The sequence below is a fragment of the Mus caroli genome, unplaced genomic scaffold (genome assembly GCF_978045245.1).
Source record: "Mus caroli unplaced genomic scaffold, Mus_caroli_1 scaffold_18, whole genome shotgun sequence".
Lineage (NCBI taxonomy): Eukaryota > Metazoa > Chordata > Mammalia > Rodentia > Muridae > Mus > Mus caroli.
The window spans coordinates 66,895,308-66,916,396 of NW_028227273.1; the positions used below are offsets into that span (position 1 = coordinate 66,895,308).

The 21,089-nt window shown below is 49.4% G+C and overlaps 1 protein-coding gene and 1 pseudogene across 1 annotated transcript; one reads left to right on the forward strand and one right to left on the reverse strand.

The window, feature by feature from the left end:
• The first annotated feature begins 10,384 nt into the window (after positions 1–10,384).
• LOC147000461 (ferritin light chain 1-like) lies at positions 10,385–11,075 on the forward strand. The gene has a single exon (XM_085833002.1). The coding sequence runs from the start codon at positions 10,417–10,419 to the stop codon at positions 10,966–10,968; it is 552 nt and encodes a 183-aa protein (XP_085689128.1). The 5' UTR covers positions 10,385–10,416; the 3' UTR covers positions 10,969–11,075.
• Positions 11,076–16,787: 5,712 nt separating this feature from the next.
• On the reverse strand, positions 16,788–17,190 carry LOC110284187 (large ribosomal subunit protein eL33 pseudogene; annotated as a pseudogene).
• Positions 17,191–21,089: the final 3,899 nt, after the last annotated feature.

A 21,089-nucleotide genomic window follows, 5' to 3' on the forward strand; every position in this document is an offset into this window, starting at 1 on the left:
TATTTTGGAGACAGGATCTTAGATTAAAGGCATGGTCCACCAGCTCTGCCAAGATTTTTTTCTCAATGTTGGGGAATTCCACTCAGGGTCTCATGAATACTAGAAAAATGTTTTCCAGTTGTCTGGCAGTGGTGACCCACAACTTTCATCCCAGCACTCAAGATGCAGAGGCAGGCAGATCTCTGAGTTGGAGTCCTGGTTTATTGTGCTAGTTCCAATAGAGGCAAGGCTACACAAAGAAACCCTGACTCAAAAGACCAAAACCCAACCAAATAAAAACCAAAAGAAAAAATTAAGACCATCATTCAACTGTGTAGGCTATATCCGCAGATGTTTTCACTGTTGGTGACGGTGAGGGTGCTCACTTTTGAGACAGGGCCTCACTGTGTAGCCTTGGCTGAACTGTATAATGATGTACACTAGCCTGGCCTTGAACTCATAGAGATCTGTCTGTTCCTGCCAGCTGGAATTGAGTGCTGGGATTAAAGGCATGTGCCATCACACCCGACTATGGTCTGATTTTTTTTTTTTGTTTTGTTTTTGTTTTTGTTTTTTCGAGACAGGGTTTCTCTTTATAGCTCTGGCTGTCCTGGAGCTCACTTTGTAGACCAGGCTGGCCTCGAACTCAGAAATCCGCCTGCCTCTGCCTCCCGAGTGCTGGGATTAAAGGCGTGCGCCACCACGCCCAGCTCTGATTTTTTTTTAAATTAAGCATATATAAGTGTGTGTGTGTGTGTGTGTGTGTGTGTGTGTGTGTTGGTGTAGAAGAGGGCATCAGATCCCCTGGAACTGGCTCTAAACTGCCCAACATGGGTACTGGGAACCTAACTGAAGTTCTTTCCAAGATTAGCAAATGCCTTTAACCTCTGAACCATCTGTCCAGCCCTGCCTGAGAAACTGTCCTTTTAACATGTCACACCAGCCGGGCAATGGAGGTGCACGCCTTTGATCCCAGCATTTGGGAGGCAGAGGCAGGAGGATTTCTGAGTTTGAGGCCAGCCTGGTCTACAGAGTGAGTTCCAGGACAGCCAGGGCTACACAGAGAAACCCTGTCTCGATAAAACAAACTAACAAAAAAAGTCACATCAACAGCTACTTATATAACTTCGATGTTTTTAAAGTTGTATTCTTCAAAGGATCAAATAAAAAGTTGTTATATGTATCACTTACAGGGGAGACACACATGCAATCAAGACATGTGGAGGTCAAAGGACACCTTTCCTTCCATTACTTGGTATCAGAGTTTGGAGTGCAGTTTCTACAGCTGGCACCTCTATCCACTGAGCATGTCAGCCCTCAACAGGATTCTTTTTTTTTTTTTTTTTTTTTTTTTTTTGGTTTTTTGGAGACAGGGTTTCTCTGTGTAGCCCTGGCTGTCCTGGAACTCACTCTGTAGACCAGGCTGACCTTGAACTCATAGAAATCCACCTGCCTCTGCCTCTTAGTGCAGGGTTAAAGTAATCCTGTTTGCCTGTTTGTGAGATTCTCTTTATCTGTTACTGTTTGGGTGGCTTTCCCATTCCCATGTTCTCCTCATTTTTCCTTCCTCTCCTGCCTCAGTTTCTTCCTTTGCCATTGGAATGGAACTAACGAAGTGTTAATAGTGGTGACTTTCTATTAGGACAAAGCTAGACGGGTCGTTGTCGTCGTCGTCATCATCGTCATCATCGTCATTGTAGTCATCATTGTCATCCTTCTCATCGTTGTCAAACATGACAGGGCTTCATGCTACTCAATCCGGCTGTGAACTGATTACATAGTCAAAGCTGGTGTGGCACTCCGTCTAGTCTCTCACCCAGGAATAGACACAGGGTGGCACAAGGGACCCCAAAAGCTGGGACACCAAACCCAGCCTACTTATTTATTTTTGGTTAAGACTGGGTTTCACAGCAGGGCGTGGTGGCACACGCCTTTAATCCCAGCACTCGGGAGGCAGAGGCAGGCTGATTTCTGAGTTCGAGGCCAGCCTGGTCTACAGAGTGAGTTCCAGGACAGCCAAGGCTATACAGAGCAACCCTGTCTCGAAAAACCAAAAAAAAAAAAAAAAAAAAAAAGACATGGTTTCACACTGTAACCCAAACTATTCCAGAAAGTCATGGCAGTCCTTCTGCCTCAGTTTTCCAAACACTGAGGTGACAGGTGTAAGCCAGCACACCTCCCTATAGATTTTCTGAAGTGCTGGCTCCCATGTTAATTAACATCGACGCTGTAACACAGTGACCTGGGGAACTTACCCTGAAGTCTGTCCTTTTATCCCTGCATTTCCTCTGAGAGCCATAACACACATGGTTCCAGAGTGTTAGAGTCATGGCGAGGGAACGCCATGGCAGCACACCTGGCAGCAGGTGTGGGATTGCTGCAGCAGCTGAGTGCTCACACCTTATCCATAAACAGGAGGCTGAGAGGGGGCTAACTGAGAATGCTGTGGGCTTTGAAAGTTCAAAAGCCCAGGTCAGTGAAGAGGCCACCCTGCTAATCCTTCCCAACAATTCCACCAGCTGAGGACCAAGCCCATGGCGGGGGGGGGGGGGGGGAACGACAGGACATCTTCATTCAAGCCTCCACAGCTCTCCCCCCCCCCCATCAGTCCCTGGCAAGAGCCCTCCACCCACCTCTGGCTACTTTAGATCCTTCCCATGAGAGAGCTACATAGTGTAGCCCTGTTTACATGAGTGGCAGGTCAGGTGGCACCAGGGTCTCACCTCAGCCTCAGTACAGAGCTGGCCAGGGTACATCTATAAATCCTAGTTTGTGATCTCAGCTTTGGAGAGTGAGGCAGGAAGATCAGGAGCTCAAGGCCAGCCTTGGTGACAAAGTACATCTCAAAGAAAAGGAAGAGAAGGAGGAGGAGGAGGACGACGACAACGACGACGACAAAGAGGAGGATGCTCAGTACCAATGACACAGTAAGGCCTGGGAAGAGGGCAAAGGCCTGTGTATTCCCGGTGCCCACCAGGAGCAGGAGAGATGGCTGGCAGCACTTGACCCTGCAGAGGACCTGAGTTGGGTTCCCAACTACCTGTAACTACAGCTCCAGGGGATCTAACACACTCTTCTGGCCTGCTCAGGCATGGTCACACACCTGCAGATACCCACAGATATGAATACATCTTTAAAAAGAAAGAAAGCTGGGCATGATGGTGCATGACTTTAATCCCAACACTCAAATGCAGGCAAATCTCTGAGTTCAAGGCCAGGCTGGTCTACATATACATAGTGAGTCCTAGGCCAGCCAAGCCAACACCACATAATGAGACCCTGTCTCATAAACAGGAAGGATGAAAGGAAGAGAAGAAGGGAGGAAGGGAGGAAGGAAGGAAGGAAGGAAGGAAGGAAGGAAGGAAGGAAGGAAGGAAGGAAGGAAGGAAGGAAGGGAGGAAGGATGCTAGCCTGCTATTTGAGAGACTGAGGCAGGATTGTGAATCCCAGCCCAGCCTGGACTACAGCATTCAATGCTGTCTCAAAAATAGAACATTCTGACCATAAAGGTGGTGCCTGCATGTAGTCTCTGTGTTGGATAAGAGATTCCCTCACTGCCTTTCTCTCTCCCAGAAATCAGGCCCTCCCCTCCGGCAGCCTCTGCTGGGACAGGGTTGATAAAAGGGCTCACAGATTTCCCGGAGCTCAGTCATCTCCCTCCCACTTGCAGCTGCGAACAAGCCCAGCCTCCCTGACACTTACACTGAGGACAACCTCGAATTATAACTTGACTTTTGTCTACTGTTCTCCTGACTTGTGACTCCTGGCCCGTGGGCTAGGCTGGGCTAAGTCACGTGGTGTGAGATCGCCTCCTCTTACTCGGAACTTTATGGGTCGGAAACCCCTTTCATCTTTCAGAATTAAAGGCTCTCTGTCCCTTCAAGACTCCATTGTGAGTGTGGAGAATTGGCTGCAGTTAAGGGCGATTGTGAAGGCCCTGACTTCAGTTCCCTGCATGCACATTAGGGGGTTCACAGCCGCCTTTTACCCCCCAGCTCCAGGGGCTCTGACTCCCTCTTCTGACCTCTGAGGGTGTCTGCGCTCACATGCGCACATAATTAAAAGCAAAATAAGCTTTAAAAATACAATAAATAGCGCCCCGATGATAATGCAGCGCCCCAAATCTAACACCTGTGAGAGCTGCCCAGGGTTGTGAGGGTCTTTCCATTATAATAACGCTCGCTGCTCACGTCAGCTCCTCTCTACTGTAACCAGGGTTTCTGTGGTAAGCTACAACAACCAACTCGTGGAAGGATCAGCAATTCAAGGCTATCCTTAGCTACGCAGGAGTTGGAGGCACCCTGGTGACAGGAGACCCCATCAGACACACACACACACATGCACATCCGCACGTGGATGAGAAGCACGCTCCTTCCTTCCTGTTTTGCTGTCCGGTCCTTATGTCTTGAGCTGTAAATCTCCCACCCCCCGCCCCCACTACAACCACCACTTATTGTGCCTGCATGTTCTGCATGTCTCCACCAGAAGTCCCTATTTCTGGCAGGTGGCGCTGTTTCAAACTGTGGAGGAAAGAGAGGTCTAGCTGGCCACCCTGGGTGTGGGTGGGGCTTCGGGGTGATGGGCAGGCAGGCTCTACTTCCTGCCCTAGATCCCTACTTCCTGATATGACCTGCTGCCTCACCTGGCACCTACTGTGGTGGTCAGGCCATCCCACTGCCAGGGTGGGCTGCATCTCTCGAACCCTGATCCAGAATTTAGCTTTCCCAGTTTGCTTCTTTTGGGTGTTTGGTGACAGTTCCGAGTCTATACTACGGCACTGTGATATCTCCAAAGGAAAACCACCTTCCTTTTGGGACCTTTTCTTTTGGCAATATCTACCCTTTCACTTTTATCTTGTTATTTTGGCTTTTAGATACAAGCTCTTTCTGTGTGGCCCTGGCTGTCCTGAAACTTGCCCTGTAGCCAAGGCTGGCCTCCAATTCTCAGAGATCCACCACCTGCCTCTGCATCACAAGCGTTGGGATTAAAGGTGTGCACTACCATCCCTCTCATCTCTCTCTCTCTCTCTCTCTCTCTCTCTCTCTCTCTCTCTCTCTCTCTCCAAGGTCTCACTCTATATCACTCTATATGCCAGCTTGTCCTGGACTCATTATGTAGCTCAGGCTAGCCTTGAACTCTTTCATCCTATCTACCTGTTACCTGAGCACCTAGATCATAGGCACCCAACAAGAACCCTTTTTTTTTTTTTTTTTTTTTTTTTTTTTTTTTTTTTTAGTGTTCTTTACATAGTTTTACATTATACTTAGGAACTATAATGAATTTTATTCTTAACCGATTCTCTATTGTTGGCCGTTTATGTAACTTCCAAGCTGTTAAAATTAACCAGCATGCCAATTTGTGGGAAGTCTATCTGGCGAGTAAGTAAAGTCATTCTGCAGTTGTCTCACATCGTCCCCCATGAGGAAGCACGCTGGACCGGAGAACAGAGGTTCCTGATTGGTCCAAGGCCAGGCGTCAGCATCCAAGGGACTGTCTGTAAGTGTGCTGGGCCACAAAAACAAAAAAAAAACAAAAACAAACAAACAAAAAACCCCACAGCCGGGTGGTGGTGGCGCACGCCTTTAATCCCAGCACTCGGGAGGCAGACACAGGCAGATTTCTGAGTTCAAGGCTAGCCTGGTCTACAGAGTGAGTTCCAGGACAGCCAGGGCTACACAGAGAAACCCTGTCTCGAAAAACCAACAAAACAAAACAAAACAAAACAAACAAACAAACAAAAAAGTGTGCTGGGCTGCATCTGGTCAGACACTCCATTTCAATGTCCATCCCAGATGGTCCCTTAGGGAGGCCCAGAAAGAATGGACTCAGAAAGAAAAGCTGTTAGTCAGGAGCCCAAAACCAAGTTCTCAGCACAAAGGAGATCTATTTGCCCCAGAGGGACACAGGGCAGGGATAAGGGACAAAGGACTGTCTCTGGAGCGAGAGGAGACATCCTTGACACATAGGAAAATGGCAGCTTATGAAGGTAAAAGGGGGGGGGTGGGGCCAGGACTGGAGAGATGGCTCAGTGGTTAAGAGCACCGACTGCTCACAACTACTCTTCCAGAGGTCTTGAGTTCAAGTCCCAGCAACCACATGGTGGCTCACAACCATCTGTAATGGGGTCTGGTGACCTGGTGTGTCTGAATGGTGGTGTACCATATTCATAAAATAAATAGATAAATCTTTAAAAATAAATAACTAAAGGTAAAAGGGGAAACTCCATGTTAGGATGAGGTGTTTCATTTTAATTGGGCATGGTAATTAGGTGAGCCAAAGGGGGCTTTTGATTTTTTCACTTCATTACTTTGCCGGGCAGACCTTGGTAGTCAGCCTCAGGAGGAGGAGGAAGTGGCTTCAGAAGGGAATGGAGGCGGCTAGCTTTAGGAATGTATGCTAATGTTTTTTAGCAAGGCAGAGAGAATGGGGGAAAAGAGCTTGGCCTGCCAGAACCCTGCTGCCCAGAGTCCCTCAGACTGTGCCAACTGACTCACTCTCTTGGGACCCCTGTGTTGGTCACCACCAACTGGTCTGACACCTGAACATTGCACACTCCCCGCTTCCTGAGTATAGCCTGCCCAGTGTCTTTTCTGCTTCATTTTTTTCTTTTCTTTTCTTTTTTTTATTTTGAGTTTTCGAGACAGGGTTTCTCTGTATAGCCCTGGCTGTCCTGGAACTCACTCTGTAGACCAGGCTGGCCTTGAACAGAAATCCGCCTGCCTCTGCCTCCCGAGTGCCGGGATTAAAGGTGTGCGCCACCAAGCCCGGTTGCTGAGGTGGAACAGGTCAGCGCCCTCTTTGGGTGCCATCTTGCTGAGTCTTACCGAATCCTGAAAACCAGATCCAGGCTTTGTGCACTGCAAGTAGCCGCTCCGCCAACAGAGCTACAGTCCCGTCATGGCTCCCAGGAGCCTACGATTCTATAATGCAAGGACCCCCTCCCACTCCCTGCTCCAGCCCTCACCTGCACCTTCAGAACTGATGCTGGTGTGCTGTTCTTAATTGGCAGAGTGTCCCACATGCCACAAAGTCACACACTCCTGTGATCCCAGTATCCAGATAACTGAGGCAGGGGGATCTCTGTGAGTTTGAGGCCAGCCTGGTCTACACAGAGAGTTCCAGGACAGCCAAAGCCATGAATGCCCGCCTAATCATGCAAAAAACAAGGAGGAGCATGGGATGATTCATGAGGAAAGATATTTGCCTCCAAGCCCCAGAATCCATATTAAGAGACAGCTGACCCCCATAAGTGGTCCTCTAATCACGATGGCACTTGAGTATACACACACACACACACACACACACACACACACACACACACACGTCAAACTTGAGCATCTGAGCCGACCTAGAGGAAGAATGGGATGGGCCATCACAGAAAGGCACCTTGGGGGTGTGGCCTCGGGGTGTCCAAAGAGGGTAAAAGTGTCCTTTTTCCTATCCTTTATCCCCCACTTTCACCCTTCCCCCATCACTAGATAGGAGAGAAAGAAGAATGCGGGGGAGGAGGAGGGGGAAGACAGAGATCCTTAAATCTAATTTCCTTCTTCTTGTTTCTTCTTTGAGCATGACCACTAACAACACACTGAAACCAACCTCCCTCCCCCAAATGACCACCAACCACCACTCTCCACCTTGCAATGGGCGGGGATGGAGGTGGGGGTCCTACCATTTATCTACGAAATCCCAAAATTCACACAATCTCAGACACTATCTGCAGCTGGCAAAAGCGTGCCTCTGGTGGAGCACGGCGTAAATCATAGTCAGCTGCTGCGAAGCAGTCCCATTTCCCCACACCTGGGTTAAAACAAAACCAGATTCTTATAATATTTGTTTTTTTGTTTTTGTTTGTTTGTTTTTTAAACCAGAATTCTCACTACAGGCAGGGCTGGAGAGGGTTGAATGAGGTTTCTGTGAAGCAGTTTTGGAGACCAGGAGCTTGCTCTTGATAAGAGGGTGGGGGGATCCCTGTGTGTTGTGTTAACAGGTCTGAAATGGTTCTTCTACCCCAGGGCCAAGCCCATGTAGAAACGGCTGAACAACGCTTACATCAGGAAGTGGCTAAGAGGCTGCGGGACCTGCCCAGGGAGCCTGCTTTTTAGGAGCAGGAGGCACAGCTCTGAAGTTCAGAACACTCACTTGGGAGTGTTCAGTTCCCAGCACCCATACCTGTTGGGATCGCCCTCTTGTGCTCTGGGTAAAGCTTGTCTTCATATTATTCAAATGTTGATTTCTGTACTAGCAGAGTGTTCAGTACTGTCTGATCTTTGGTATTGTTATTCCAATTGCTTAGCACTTGCATCATATTTCGTAAATATTCTTCTCCATCACCTTCCGATTGGTTTGATAAAAAAAAAAAAACCAACAAAAAAAAAAATCAAAAACCTGGTGACTTATAGCAGAGCCCTCCAGAGGAAAGGCAGAACGGTAGAGATTGGAACTGTGGGAAGAATTTGGAGGGATTTGTTAGCCAGACACGGAGGAAGTTGGACATACCAGGACATAGAGCTAACTGGCCACAGGGCAAGTGTGGGCTAGTGTAGACCGGGTTAACTGAGTTATACAAGTGAGTTGGGAGGTAGCCAGCCTGAACTTTAATAAATAATAGTAAGTCTCTGTCTTCATTGGGAGATGTTAGGTCACGAAAGTCTGACAATACCCACCAACCGGCTCACAATTACTTCTAACTCCAGCTCTAACTCCAGCTCCAGGGAATCCCACACTTTCTTCTGGCCTCTGCCCCCTGCCCCGTCCCCACCTCCTGCCCATACGCACAAAAATAATAAAACGGCTGGACGTAGTGGCACACACCTTTAATCCCAGCACCCAGAAGGCAGAGACAGGGGAATTTGAGGCAGGGGAATCTCTCTGAGTTCAAGGCCATTCTGGTCACATAGTGAGTTACAGGGCATCCAGGTCTGTGTAGAGAAAACTTGTTTCAACACTCTCTCTCTCTCTCTCTCTCTCTCTCTCTCTCACACACACACACACACACACACACACACACACACACACACACGCACGCACACACAGGAGGGTATGTGACCCTCCCTGCCCCAGGGAATTGTCTATGGTACCAGTCCACAAAGGCAAATGAAGCAGAGACTACAGACAGCGGGGGTGGGAGTGGGGGTGGGGCAGGATTGGGAAGCACACTGTAATGAGGACACCAGGCCCAGCTTGGGGAGATCACTTTACTCGGGGTGATTCAAGCATTACATAATTTGGGGGATGGAAGTCAGAATACCCAGGATGGGCAAAGGTCCTTGGCTAAAGGCTTAAGATACAGAGACGCCTCATTAGTATGGGAAGCGGTTGAGGAAGCCCTGCTAGTGAAGGAAGTTCCCCATTTTGCGCTGAGCCTAGAAGGCTATCTGGATAATGGTAGACTTTGACCTTTATTGCCAGGGCAGCGAGAGTATGTGTATTCGTCAGGGTTCTCTAGAGTAACAGAACTTACAGAGTGAATTTTCTTTCATAAGCAGGGGGGGGGGGGGGAATTTATTAGGATGGCTTATAGCCTGTGGTCCAGCCAATCCAACAAGGGCTGTCTACCAATAGAAAGTCCAAGAATCCAGTGGCTGCTCAGTGCACGAGGCTGGATGTCTCAGCCGTCTTCTGTATATGCCAGAATCCTCCGAAGCAGCAGGCTTTAATACCAGTGAGGGAATTGACTTGCTCTGGAGAGGGTTAGCCAGCAGTCAGGGCACAAGCTTCCTTCTTCCATGTCCGTATATAGGTTTCCAGCAGAAGGTGTGGACCAGATCAGAGGCCGGTTTCCTGATCTCGAAAGACCTGGATTAAAGGTGTTTCTTACCACCTCAAAGATCCAGATTACAAGTGGCTCTTCCCACTTTAAGTTAGGCAGACATCCCTCAAAGTTATGCCCCATTATTGGGTTTTAGTTAATTCCAGGTGTAGTCAAGTTGACAACCAAGAATAGCCACAGCACTGGCCAAGATCTCAAGTATCAGGTTCACTAGTTACAATAGTAAAGGCCCCTTACTAGGCCAAATCTTTCTTCCACGTGTATGTGTGTGTGTGTGTGCATGTGCATGTATGTACATGTTCACAATCACACACACTCATGCACATGTACATATCCCATTGCACGCACACACACACACACACACACACACACACACACACGCTGTACAGGGGACATTTGTAGGAATGAGCTCTTACCTCCCAGCACAAGGGGGTTTTTGGATGAAACTCAGGTCATGCCAAAAGTGGGGCTTTTGGAGGTCCCGTGGATCTGTGTCTTGCTTCAACAGTGTTTGAACAGAACAGACCCGGGGATTCCCACTGTACTCGCTTCCAGCCGCCTTACAAGTCTCTCCAGTCGCAGCTTCCGGGACCATCTCCTTGCTGCCTTCCACTCCTAGGACCAGTCTGCACCGTCTTTTCGCGGTTAGCTCCTACTCCGGATCAGCCATGACCTCTCAGATTCGTCAGAATTATTCCACCGAGGTGGAAGCTGCCGTGAACCGCTTGGTCAACTTGCACCTGCGGGCCTCCTACACCTACCTCTCTCTGGGCTTCTTTTTTGATTGGGATGATGTGGCTCTGAAGGGCGTAGGCCACTTCTTCCGCGAATTGGCCGAGGAGAAGCGCGAGGGAGCCGAGCGTCTCCTCGAGTTGCAGAACGATCGCGGGGGCCGTGCACTCTTCCAGGATGTGCAGAAACAATCTCAAGATGAATGGGGTAAAACCCAGGAGGCCATGGAAGCTGCCTTGGCCCTGGAGAAGAACCTGAACCAGGCCCTCTTGGATCTGCATGCCCTGGGTTCTGCCCGCGCAGACCCTCATCTCTGTGACTTCTTGGAAAGCCACTTCCTGGATAAGGAGGTGAAACTCATCAAGAAGATGGGCAACCACCTGACCAACCTCCGTAGGGTGGCAGGGCCACAACCAGCGCAGTCTGGCGCGCCCCAGGGATCTCTGGGCGAGTATCTCTTTGAGCGCCTCACTCTCAAGCATGACTAGGAGGCCTCTGTGCCTTCCAAGGGGCTCCCCCCTCTGCTCTGCACCAGCCCGCCCTGGGACCTCCACCTGAATAAACCTCTCAAGCCACTAGGCAGCTTTGTAACCGCCCTGGAGCCTCTGTCAAGTCTTGGACCAAGTGAAAATAAAGCTTTTTGAGACGAAAAAAAAAAAAAAATTCACTACCTGAGTGGGGTACTCAGTAGGCAGAGGTAGTGAATTGAGGCCAGGCTGGTCTCCACATATCCAGTTCCAGGCCAACCAGAGCTACACAGACCCTGTCTCACACACAGAAAATTTAGGTTGTGAGGCTTGGCAGCACGTGTCTTTACCTGATGAGCTACCTCACCAGCCCCTGATCTTTTTAGATGTTATTATTACTATTATTTGTGTATGGATGTTTTACCTGCATCACACGCTTGCTTGATGTCTTCTGAGGCCTGGAACTGAAGTTACAGACAGCTGTGAGCCATGATGTGGGTGTTGGGAATTGAACCTGGATCCTGTAGAAGAGCAGAGCTTTTAACCTCTCAACTCTCTCCTCCCTAGCCCTGCACCTCTGTTTCCTTTTTTTAAATATATATATATTATATGTAAGTACACTGTAGCTATCTTAGACACTCCAGAAGAGGCATCTGATTTTGCTACAGATGGTTGTGAGCCACCATGTGGTTGCTAGGATTTGAACTCAGGACCTTTGGAAGAGCAGTCGGCGCTCTTAACCCCTGAGCCATCTCACCAGCCCTGTTTCCTTTAAAAAAAAAAAAAAAAACCCACAGATGTAGTATAAGAATGTGCTTTCATTTTAATCCCAGGAGCGGGGTATGGGGCAGCTCCGGACTATTCGAGGCAGATGACAGTGATTTGCCTCGTGCTCTAACAGAAGTGTGGATTTGGCAGCTGCAGATAGTTTCTGTGATTGTGTGACATTTAGAATAGTGGGGAATTTTTTACCTAGAGCCCCAGGAGGTTGTTTTGGTCTTTCAGAGGGGGTTGGTTGGGGTTTATTAGTAGCCATGGTCAAAGAAGAAACAAAAGGAAAGAAATTAGATCCAGGGACCTCCTTTCCCCTCCCTTTTCCTTGCCTCTCTTCCCTTCCCCTCTCCCCTTATCTAGTGATAGGGAGTGAAGTGGGGTGGGGGTGGGATAGAGGGTGAGAAAAAGAAGAACTCACAAAGTAGCAAAGACCTGCTACATCTGTTCTTAAAAAAAGTGGTACTGGGAATTCAAGACCCTGCAAATACTAGGCACCTGTTCTGACACTGAGTTCCACCCTCGGCCCCTTTCTCCTGATATTTTATTTTGCTTGCTTGTTTTATTTATTTATTTATAGACATTGTCTTTCACTGTAGCTCTGGGTGACCTGGAACTCACTATGTAGGCCAAGCTACTCTCAAGCTCTTGGCAATCCTTTTGCCTCCGCCTCCCAGGTGCTTACCGACAGAAGTCACCGTGTCAAGCTGCTACATTGTTCCAGAGGAATAACCTTTGGAAGTGTTTCTAAAACCACAGTGAAGTGTCTTCTACTCAGTCTGCCCTGGCGGGCTGTTTCCAGGGTTTAGCTGTGTTAACCCCCAGAGGAGCTTTAAACACTATTTGTCTGCTGAGATATGAGGAATGGCTTACAGTGTGGGACATAAGGCTCGGTTAGAAATAAACAAAGTTTAAAAGCATGATGCCTGGGAAGAAGTTAATATAAGTGTGGTGTGACTCATTAGGACATCTTAAATAACTGAGCTCTGTATGGATGAAAAATATGTCCAGGTTTACCTAAAATTAGGTGATGGGGGGGGGAATGTTACATAAACAGGAATATTTAATAATGTGAAACCAATACACTTTAGTTGTCAGCTGTCCTGTCAGGAAGCACGCCAAGCTACCAGAATTGCATCTGAATTTTCCTTTATGAGGACACTTGTGGATCTGACTTAGGAAGCCAGGGAAAGATTCCATCTCACAGCGGATCTGAGAGAAGGCGGCTCAGTCTGCAGGGTTCTTTTCAGTGGTCGATGGCCAGGAGGTTGTTCTCTTGTATTGAAGAAGTCTAGCGTGGGCAGCTTCAGGCAGCTCCCTGGCTCCAGGCTCCTGTTTTCACATTGGCATCTCCAGCATGTGACTTCCTCACGGCCACATCTTGCTCTGAAAATGGCTACCGAGGCTCTCTCCTCATAGTTACATCCTAGGCAGGAATAGAAGGGAGCCCCGTCAGCTTCCCTCAAAGCCAACATTTGTGGGGCTGGAGAAATGGCTCAGCACCACACGGTGGCTTACTACTGTTTGTAATCCCAGTTTCAGGGGACCCAACATCATCTTCTGCTCCCCAGTATGCTGAGACACACCCCAACCTCTCCGAAATCCCTGCCCACTAAGCCCTTTCTTTCTTTTTATTTTGAGACAAAGTCTGGCTAAGTTGAACCGCATTGGGTGTGAACTTCCTCTGTCCCTCAGGCTAACCATGAATTTCCAGTCTCCTGCCTCAGCCTCCTCCCAAGACGCTGGGGTTCTGGCGTGTTCCATCCAGCCCCGCTTCTCTCTGTTCTGAGCACACTGGGGTTCAAGGCCCGCCCTGGGTGAGCACTAAATGACTGTGGTCCATCCGGAGAGACCAGAGGCAACCCGAGACGGTGAGGTGAGCATGAGATCCGCTAGGAACCCCCACCTTACAGCTTCTCAGAACATCTATAGCGCTGAGTAGTTCCCAGCACCCTTTGCTGCAGCTCAGAGGGTGGCTTCCTTTGAAGTCTTTGAAGATGGAAGATGAGTGAGAAATCACTGCTGGGGATATACTGTCTTCCGAACATGTGACCGCATGCTGGTGCCACCCGGCGCGCAGGAGTTGCTATGTGGTCCTGTCTGTCCACAGCACAGCGGTTCTCTGGTTTGAGAAAACATGGCTCAGGAGCTAGCCCTAGGCTCGGAGTGTGCTGGCAGCGCGCACAGCAGGAAAACCTTGGGGGATGCAGCAGATGTAGGGCCTGGTTGGGGTGGAGTGGGGGGAGGCCTTTTCCTCATATCAAATAGAATATGCAGAGAAGAGAGCATACAGAGAGGCCATTTACTGACCATCAAAGAGTTCCTGCCGAAAGAATTTCACGGAGTATGAAGAAAACAAGAATGGGGGAGGGGTGCCGGAGGATAGTTCAGCGATTGAAAAGTACTGCTCTTCCAGAGGACACTGGTTTGATTACCAGCACCAGCGGTGGCTAAGGACTTTCTCTAATTCCAGTTCCAGTTGTGATGTCGCCTTCTACTGGCCTCTGTGGGCACTGCATGCATGTGATGCACAGACGCATGCAGCCACATCTGTATACGTAAAATAACATCTTCAAAAAGATTTGAAGGGACAGAGGTGAGGCTGCAGTCAGTAGGATGTGTTTATCTAATATGCATGGGGTCCTGAGTTCAATCTCTAGCACCCCTTGAACCAGGCTCTGTGGTCCGTGGCTATCATCTCAGCATCCGGAGGGCAGGAAGATCAGGAGTTCAAGGTCATACTTAGCTACTTATCGAGTTCGAAGCCAACCTGAGCTACAGGAGATCCCGTGAAGTGAGTCACACATACACGCACAGACACACACGACACAAGATAGGTAGCTCTTCTTGCAGAATGCTCCGTCTCCTAGAAGCTGTGTGAAGCAGCACCCTAACAACTATCACTGTGCACCTCACAGCGAGAGATGTCCTCTAGGTACTTGAGTGTACATAACCCTTTTCCCTGGGCATGGGTGTCTCTGAGTGGTGTGGGCCACCAGGGGTCCAAGTCATGTCCTGAGAAGGTTTTTTTTTTTTTTTTTTTTTTTTTGGTTTTTCGAGACAGGGGTTCTCTGTATAGCTCTGGCTGTCCTGGAACTCACTTTGTAGACCAGGCTGGCCTCGAACTCAGAAATCCGCCTGCCTCTTCCTCCCAAGTGCTGGGATTAAAGGCGTGCGCCACCACGCCCGGCTTGTCCTGAGAAGTTTTAGGGGTGTGGGGGAGCCAAGCCGGGGGAAACCTGTCGTTACTGGGCTCTCAGAGATCATCCCAGCAGGAACAGCAGAGAAAGCTGGGGGGCACCATGAAGAATCCACTAAGAGGACCTGCCTTAACACAGAAGAAATCATGCTGGTTCAAACCCCATGTGAATAATGTCTGCAGCGAAGAAAAGGACCCCTCCTCAGCATGCTGGTGGTCGGGAGAGCCTTCGCCTCTCACTGATTCACTCTGGCTAGCCGCCTCCTCCAGGGCCACAGAGCTAGCACATTAGGCTGTGTGGGCTGCTTGCTCCTGCGCAGCTGCTCAGCTCTGCTCCTGAGTTCTGAGGGCAGTCACAGACAACAGGGACAGGGAAGATCCGGTCTGGGTACCCAGAATGCTTTCTTGATAAAAGCAGGTGACAAAAGCTGGGTTGCCATGGGTGGTCTTCTGCTAATCCTGCAGCCAAGGTCCAATGAAAAGTTCCTGCTGGGTTACCATAGAGACATCCCAGCAGAGTTGGGAGAGTCCAGGATAGCCCAGTCTCATCAGAGAGCCCCAGGATAGCCCAGTCTCACCAGAGAGCCCCAGGGGCCTGGGCTCTGCCATCTGATACCTGCAGGACTTGCACCAGTCAGGGGCCACTGATACTGTGCTTGAGCAGCAAGCAGAATGTGTGGCTTGAGTTTGGTAAGCACAATTCTTTTTGACACAGAAGCTCATGTAGTCCAGGCTAGCCTGAAACTTCTCTCTCTCTCTCTTTCTCTTCCTCATCCCCCCCCCCCCCCCCGCAAGATAAGAGTTTCTTTGTATAGCCTTGGAAATGAAACTTACTCTGTAGACCAAGCTGGCCTTGAACTCACAGAGCTCTGCTGCCTCTGCCTGCCTACTGAGTACTGAGATTAAAAGTGTGCACCACCACCTCGGTCACTCTTCTATTTTTTAAAAAATATTTATTTATTTAATGTGAGTACACTGTAGCTGACTTCAGACACATAGCAGAAGAGTGCATTGGACCCTATTACAGATGGTTGTGAGCCACCATGTGGTTGCTGGGAATTGAACTCAGGACCTCTGGAAGAGCAGTCAGTGCTCTTAACCACTGAGCCATCTCTCCAGCCCCGAGTCACTCTTTTCTTTCTTTTTTTTTTCTTTTTCTTTTCTTTTTTTTTTTGTTTTTTTGGGTTTTTGTTTGTTTGTTTGTTTTTTGTTTTTCGAGACAGGGTTTCTCTGTATAGCTCTGGCTGTCCTGGAACTCGCTCTGTAGACCAGGCTGGCCTTGAACTCAGAAATCCGCCTGCCTCTGCCTCCCAAATGCTGGGATTAAAGGTGAGCACCACCACGCCCGGCTGAGTCACTCTTTTCTAAACCCCTGTTGTGCTGGCTTCCAACCTGAGGAGAGTTTCCAGAGAGCAGGCCTACAGCTGGTGGTCGGAATCTTCAGAGTGGCAGGGTGGGCATCCTTAACCAGGGTCTCTGGAAGGTCCAGGTGAGATCTCTAATGCTTAGAAGTCAGAATCAATAGAAATATCCAGCCCTGTGAGGCAGGGTAACAGCAGTGTGGGGCCAGCAAGGCAGAGGGAGCCAAGTGTCCCAAGAAGTACAACAACCTTGCTACCTCAGAGAATATTCCGGAAGGGCTTTGATTTGTCAAGGTACTGTGTCCACTGCTTAGAGCCAAATGTCTTTAAACAACACACACACACACATATATAGTTAAACATCAAGATGCCAGATCCCCCAGGCCCCCCTCCCATGTGTGTATGTATCCTATGACAGCCATCATTAGACCTTGCCCTAAGATAACCTAGGATTTTTTCTTTTCTTTTTTTTTTTTTTTTTACAAGAGCACAAATCTACTTTTATTTATTTACTCTGCATTAGTTTAAATCCGGGATGGGTGCAGCATCACACGGATTCTGTGTCCAATGGCCTTTGCAGGAAGGTTGCTTCGGAATTTGGCATGAACCATACCGCTGTTTCCGTGGGCCCGGGTTACTTTTCCCCAGATCGCTCTGGTTTTGTTTGGTTTGCCTCCAGGAGTCACTGTATTGCTTTTTGCTTTATACACATAAGCACATCTCTTGCCTAAGTAGAACTCCGTTTCATCTTGGGCATAAACGCCTTCAATTTTAAGAAGAGCCGTGTGCTCTCTTTGGTTCCGGAGACCTCGCTTGTAGCCAGCAAAAATGGCCTTGCACCACAGCCTTCCAGACATACTTGCTGTTAGAAGTCCTGTTCCCAGCAGGCCTCCACAGGCGCCAAGATGGCGGAAAGAGCGGATTATTTATTTTCAGAGTCCTCACATCTACAAACATCCCTTTTCTAGATCCGGTCACCTTACGGGACCCAGGACTAGGGAGTGGACTTATATCTCTGGTGGGAAAGATATCATTCAACACACCCAGATCAGATGAGTACAGGGGGCTTTGCAGAGAATAGCTGGGCAGGGTGGGAACAGAGAGCAAGCACGCCTAACTATAAGAGGATGGATGATGCTGGGCGTGGTGGCACACGCCTTTAATTCCAGCACTCGGGAGGCAGAGGCAGGTGGATTTCTGAGTTCAAGGCCAGCCTGGTCTACAGAGTGAGTTCCAGGACAGCCAGGGCTATACAGAGAAACCCTGTCTCGAAAAACCAAAAACAACAACAATAAAAAGAGGATGGATGACTGGGGATCGAAAGCCAGGCCCCTCCTGTGTGCTTCCTCTCCACCCCCAACCGACACATCCGCTCCAGGAGGGAGGAAGGAGTCTTGTAAGGCTTGACAATAGAGGCTGGAGAGATGGCTTAGCAGTAGGAGCACGTGCAGGTCTCCCAAAGGACCAGAATTTGGTTCCCAGTCCCTTTCCGGCAGCTCCTCTCCTCTAACTCCAGCGCCAGAGAAATCCAGCGCCCTCTTCTGGCCACCAAGGGTACTGCATTTACAGATGCCTGTCCATATAACTGAAAATAATATAACTCTCTAAAGAAGGGGACCTGTCCAAGAGACAGACATGAGCAGTAAGCACTTCCTGGGTGCAGTTTTCATGAGTCTTTGCTGTGCTGGAGCCTTCTTCTCAGAGAGTTAGCAGCTCAGTTGTCTCCCTTCCTACTCTCAGAGAGCTCACCGGCTCAGCACTCAGCCTTGGGTGGAATTCCTCCTTGGTGACGAGTTGGTCGCCCACCTTGGGCAAGCAGATGTTTGTTCATGTCTTCCCAGGAGGATCTGTGCAACGGGAACCCATCAACTCAGTTCGGGCCACACTTGTTCCCTCCTAGGCAGGAGGGAGGGATCTGTATCACGTGACTCCAATTACCAGGCTTTGGTCTCTGTCTTTCTGGAATCCACCATTTCGACAGGTAATTTCTTCAAGGTCTCTAGGTCTTCCCCACCACTTTGCAGACAAGGTTTCTTTGTGTAGCCCTGGCTGTGCTGGAACTCTCTCTGTGTAGACCAGGCTGACCTCCAATATGCCTCTGGAGTGCTGGGATTAAAGGTGTGCGCCAAGCCGGGCGTGGTGGCACACACCTTTAATCCCAGCACTAGGGAGGCAGAGGCAGGCAGATTTCTGAGTTCGAGGCCAGCCTGGGCTACAGAGTGAGTTCCAGGACAGCCACGACTACACAGAGAAACCCTGTCTCGAAAAAAAAAAAAAAAAAAAAAAGTGTGCGCCAACACACCCAGCTGTCTCTAGGCTTTTAGTGGCCAAAGGAGTTGACCATCAGGAGTTGGAACAGCAGTGCCATGGGCAATGGACAAGAGGCAGAGAGAGCAGCCTGGATTGGCCAGGCCTAGGAGGTTGCCTGCAGGTGGTGACCCCCTTTCCTGTTGTCTGTTCCTGAAGGGGGCACTGTAGACTTATGGAGATGGAATTGCTTCCCGTCCGTGGCTGCACTGGGCTGGGTGGACACTCATTGTTGTCTTCCCTGGGTAGCTGAACCCATCTTGGAGCGAAAGACACAGGCCTTGTTGAATGCAGGGTGTCTGTGCGGTCCATCCTGCAGTTTTACACTTAGAGACACAGATGTGTGGTGTGCTTTGGGGAATGGTGGGTTGAGGCCACCTCAGGATAAAGAAGGAAGGTCTTGGGAAGAGGGCTTCAGCCAGAGTTGGCCAGGTTTCCATTTGCAGTTCTATTTGAAACCAAGGTTGGGGGCACAGGGGAAGACAGGGCACGCGGGAGGAGAGGCTGTCTTTCCAGTCTGGCTTGAAAGCTACACGCGGCTTTTTGTTTTGTTTTCTGAGACAGGGTGGCTACCCTAGAACAGGCCGTGTGTACTGGGCTAGCATCGAACTTGTAGCACTCCTGTTTCTGACTGCTCGGATTACAGTTGTGTGCGCCGTCACACCCAGCCTTACCAGTGGCCTATAACATCCCAACTCTCGTATGAATGAGTGAGGATGGAGTGAGCCATTTCTGCTGGTCTTTGTGTGGCTACCCCAGCATATATGTGGTCCATTTGCCCCTTCCCTGGGTCAGGCTGATCTCGAAATCCAGAGAGTGCGGGGAGAAAGGAAAGGAAGGGGGATGGAAGCACCTCCACCCTCACAGGAGAGCAGGAGAGAAGGTTGAAGCATGGGGGCAGGGGAAATGGAGGTAGAGAGTCTTAAAAATAAAGCCTTCATAAGACCCTCCTCTTAAGCAAAGGCTGGGGGAGGGGGGATCCTCAACAGTCAAGTGTGGGCAGGATGGCACAGCACTGCCTTCCAAATTGCCAGAAATAAGGCAGCAAGCCCGGAGGGGGAGGTTTATGAGCCTTGAAACCCCGTGAGAGGTGAGAGAGAACACCGTAATATCCAGAATTGCTAGAAAGCCACAGACTCCTCCTCTGAAGTGCCAAAAATAGTAAGTGGAAAGTGAAATTAATAGCGCCGGGAAAGACGGGGAGAATGGGCCCGCGAGCGTGCACATGAGCGGATCTGAAGAGGTAGACAGTCATATCCCCTTGGAATGCCTCAGGAGCCAGGTCCTGAGCAGGGTGAGTTGAGCTTGCCATTTCCTTTCATCCCTGTCACAACCCGAGGAGGTGGGTCCTGCCTGCTGTCATGTCTTCACAGTCAGGAAGTTCTTGGAGTCACTCATGAACAGGGGTAGGGGAGAAGAATGCACAAATGCTGCTGGTGAAGATGGCTTGTCATAAAGCCTGACAGCCTGAGTTTGCTCCTCTGGATCCATGAGGTGGGAGGAGAGAACTGACTCCTGAGAGATGTCCTCTGACCTGTACAGACGCTCTGCCTCATGAACACACACACACACACACACACACACACACACACACACACACACACACAGATGATAAGAAGGTAGTAAGAGCCTATTGTGGTGGCACACGCTCATAGGATTTGCTGAAGGAGGCAGAGGGAGGAGGATCACGAGTTCAAGGCCAGCCTGGGTTACACATTTGGGCTGGAGAGATGGCTCAATGGTTAAGAGCACTGGCTGCTCTTCCAGAGGTCCTGAATTCAAATCCTAGCAACCACATGGTGGCTTATAGCCATCTGTAATGGGATCTGATGCCCTCTTCTGGTGTGTCTGAAGACAGCAACAGTGTACTCACAGACATGAAATAAATATTTTTTTTTAATGTAGTGAGAATCAAAAGAGAGGGGCAGAAGAGATGGCTCAGTGGCTAAGAGCCGCTACTGCTCTCCTGGAGTGCTCAAATCTGCTTCCTAGCACCCCTGGGTGGCTCACGAGTCCCTGTCACTCTAGCTTTAGGGATCAAACACCCTCCTCTGGTCTCCTCACACACATGTACACACATGTGCATGCACATGTTCTTTTTTCTTTAACCAAACGAGAGAAGGGATTTGATTGTTTCCCGCTACCCACACAGCTCCTGACTCTGTGCCCACTCACCCACCAGAGTCCTTCTGATCAATCTTAAGTCATTCACCTGCTTGTGCCCGTGCTGTAACAAGCTAAACGCAATTGGGACCCCCTGCTTCAGCACCCAAGTGCTTAGGTGACAGGCATGATGAACTTGCTTCCATTCTAACCTTACCTGTTTCCAAGCTGGGAACTTAGTTATTTCATGGGAGTAAACTGTCACGGTCTTTTTTTTTTTTTTTTTTTTGGTTTTTTCGAGACAGGGTTTCTCTGTGTAGCCCTGGCTGTCCTGGCACTCACTTTGTAGACCAGGCTGTCACGGTCTTAAGACACACCAGAAGAGGGCATCAGATCCCATT

Coding starts and splice junctions, on each gene's coding strand:
- LOC147000461 (XM_085833002.1), top strand. CDS start 10,417: ATGACCTCTCAGATTCGTCAGAATTATTCCACCGAGGTGGAAGCTGCC.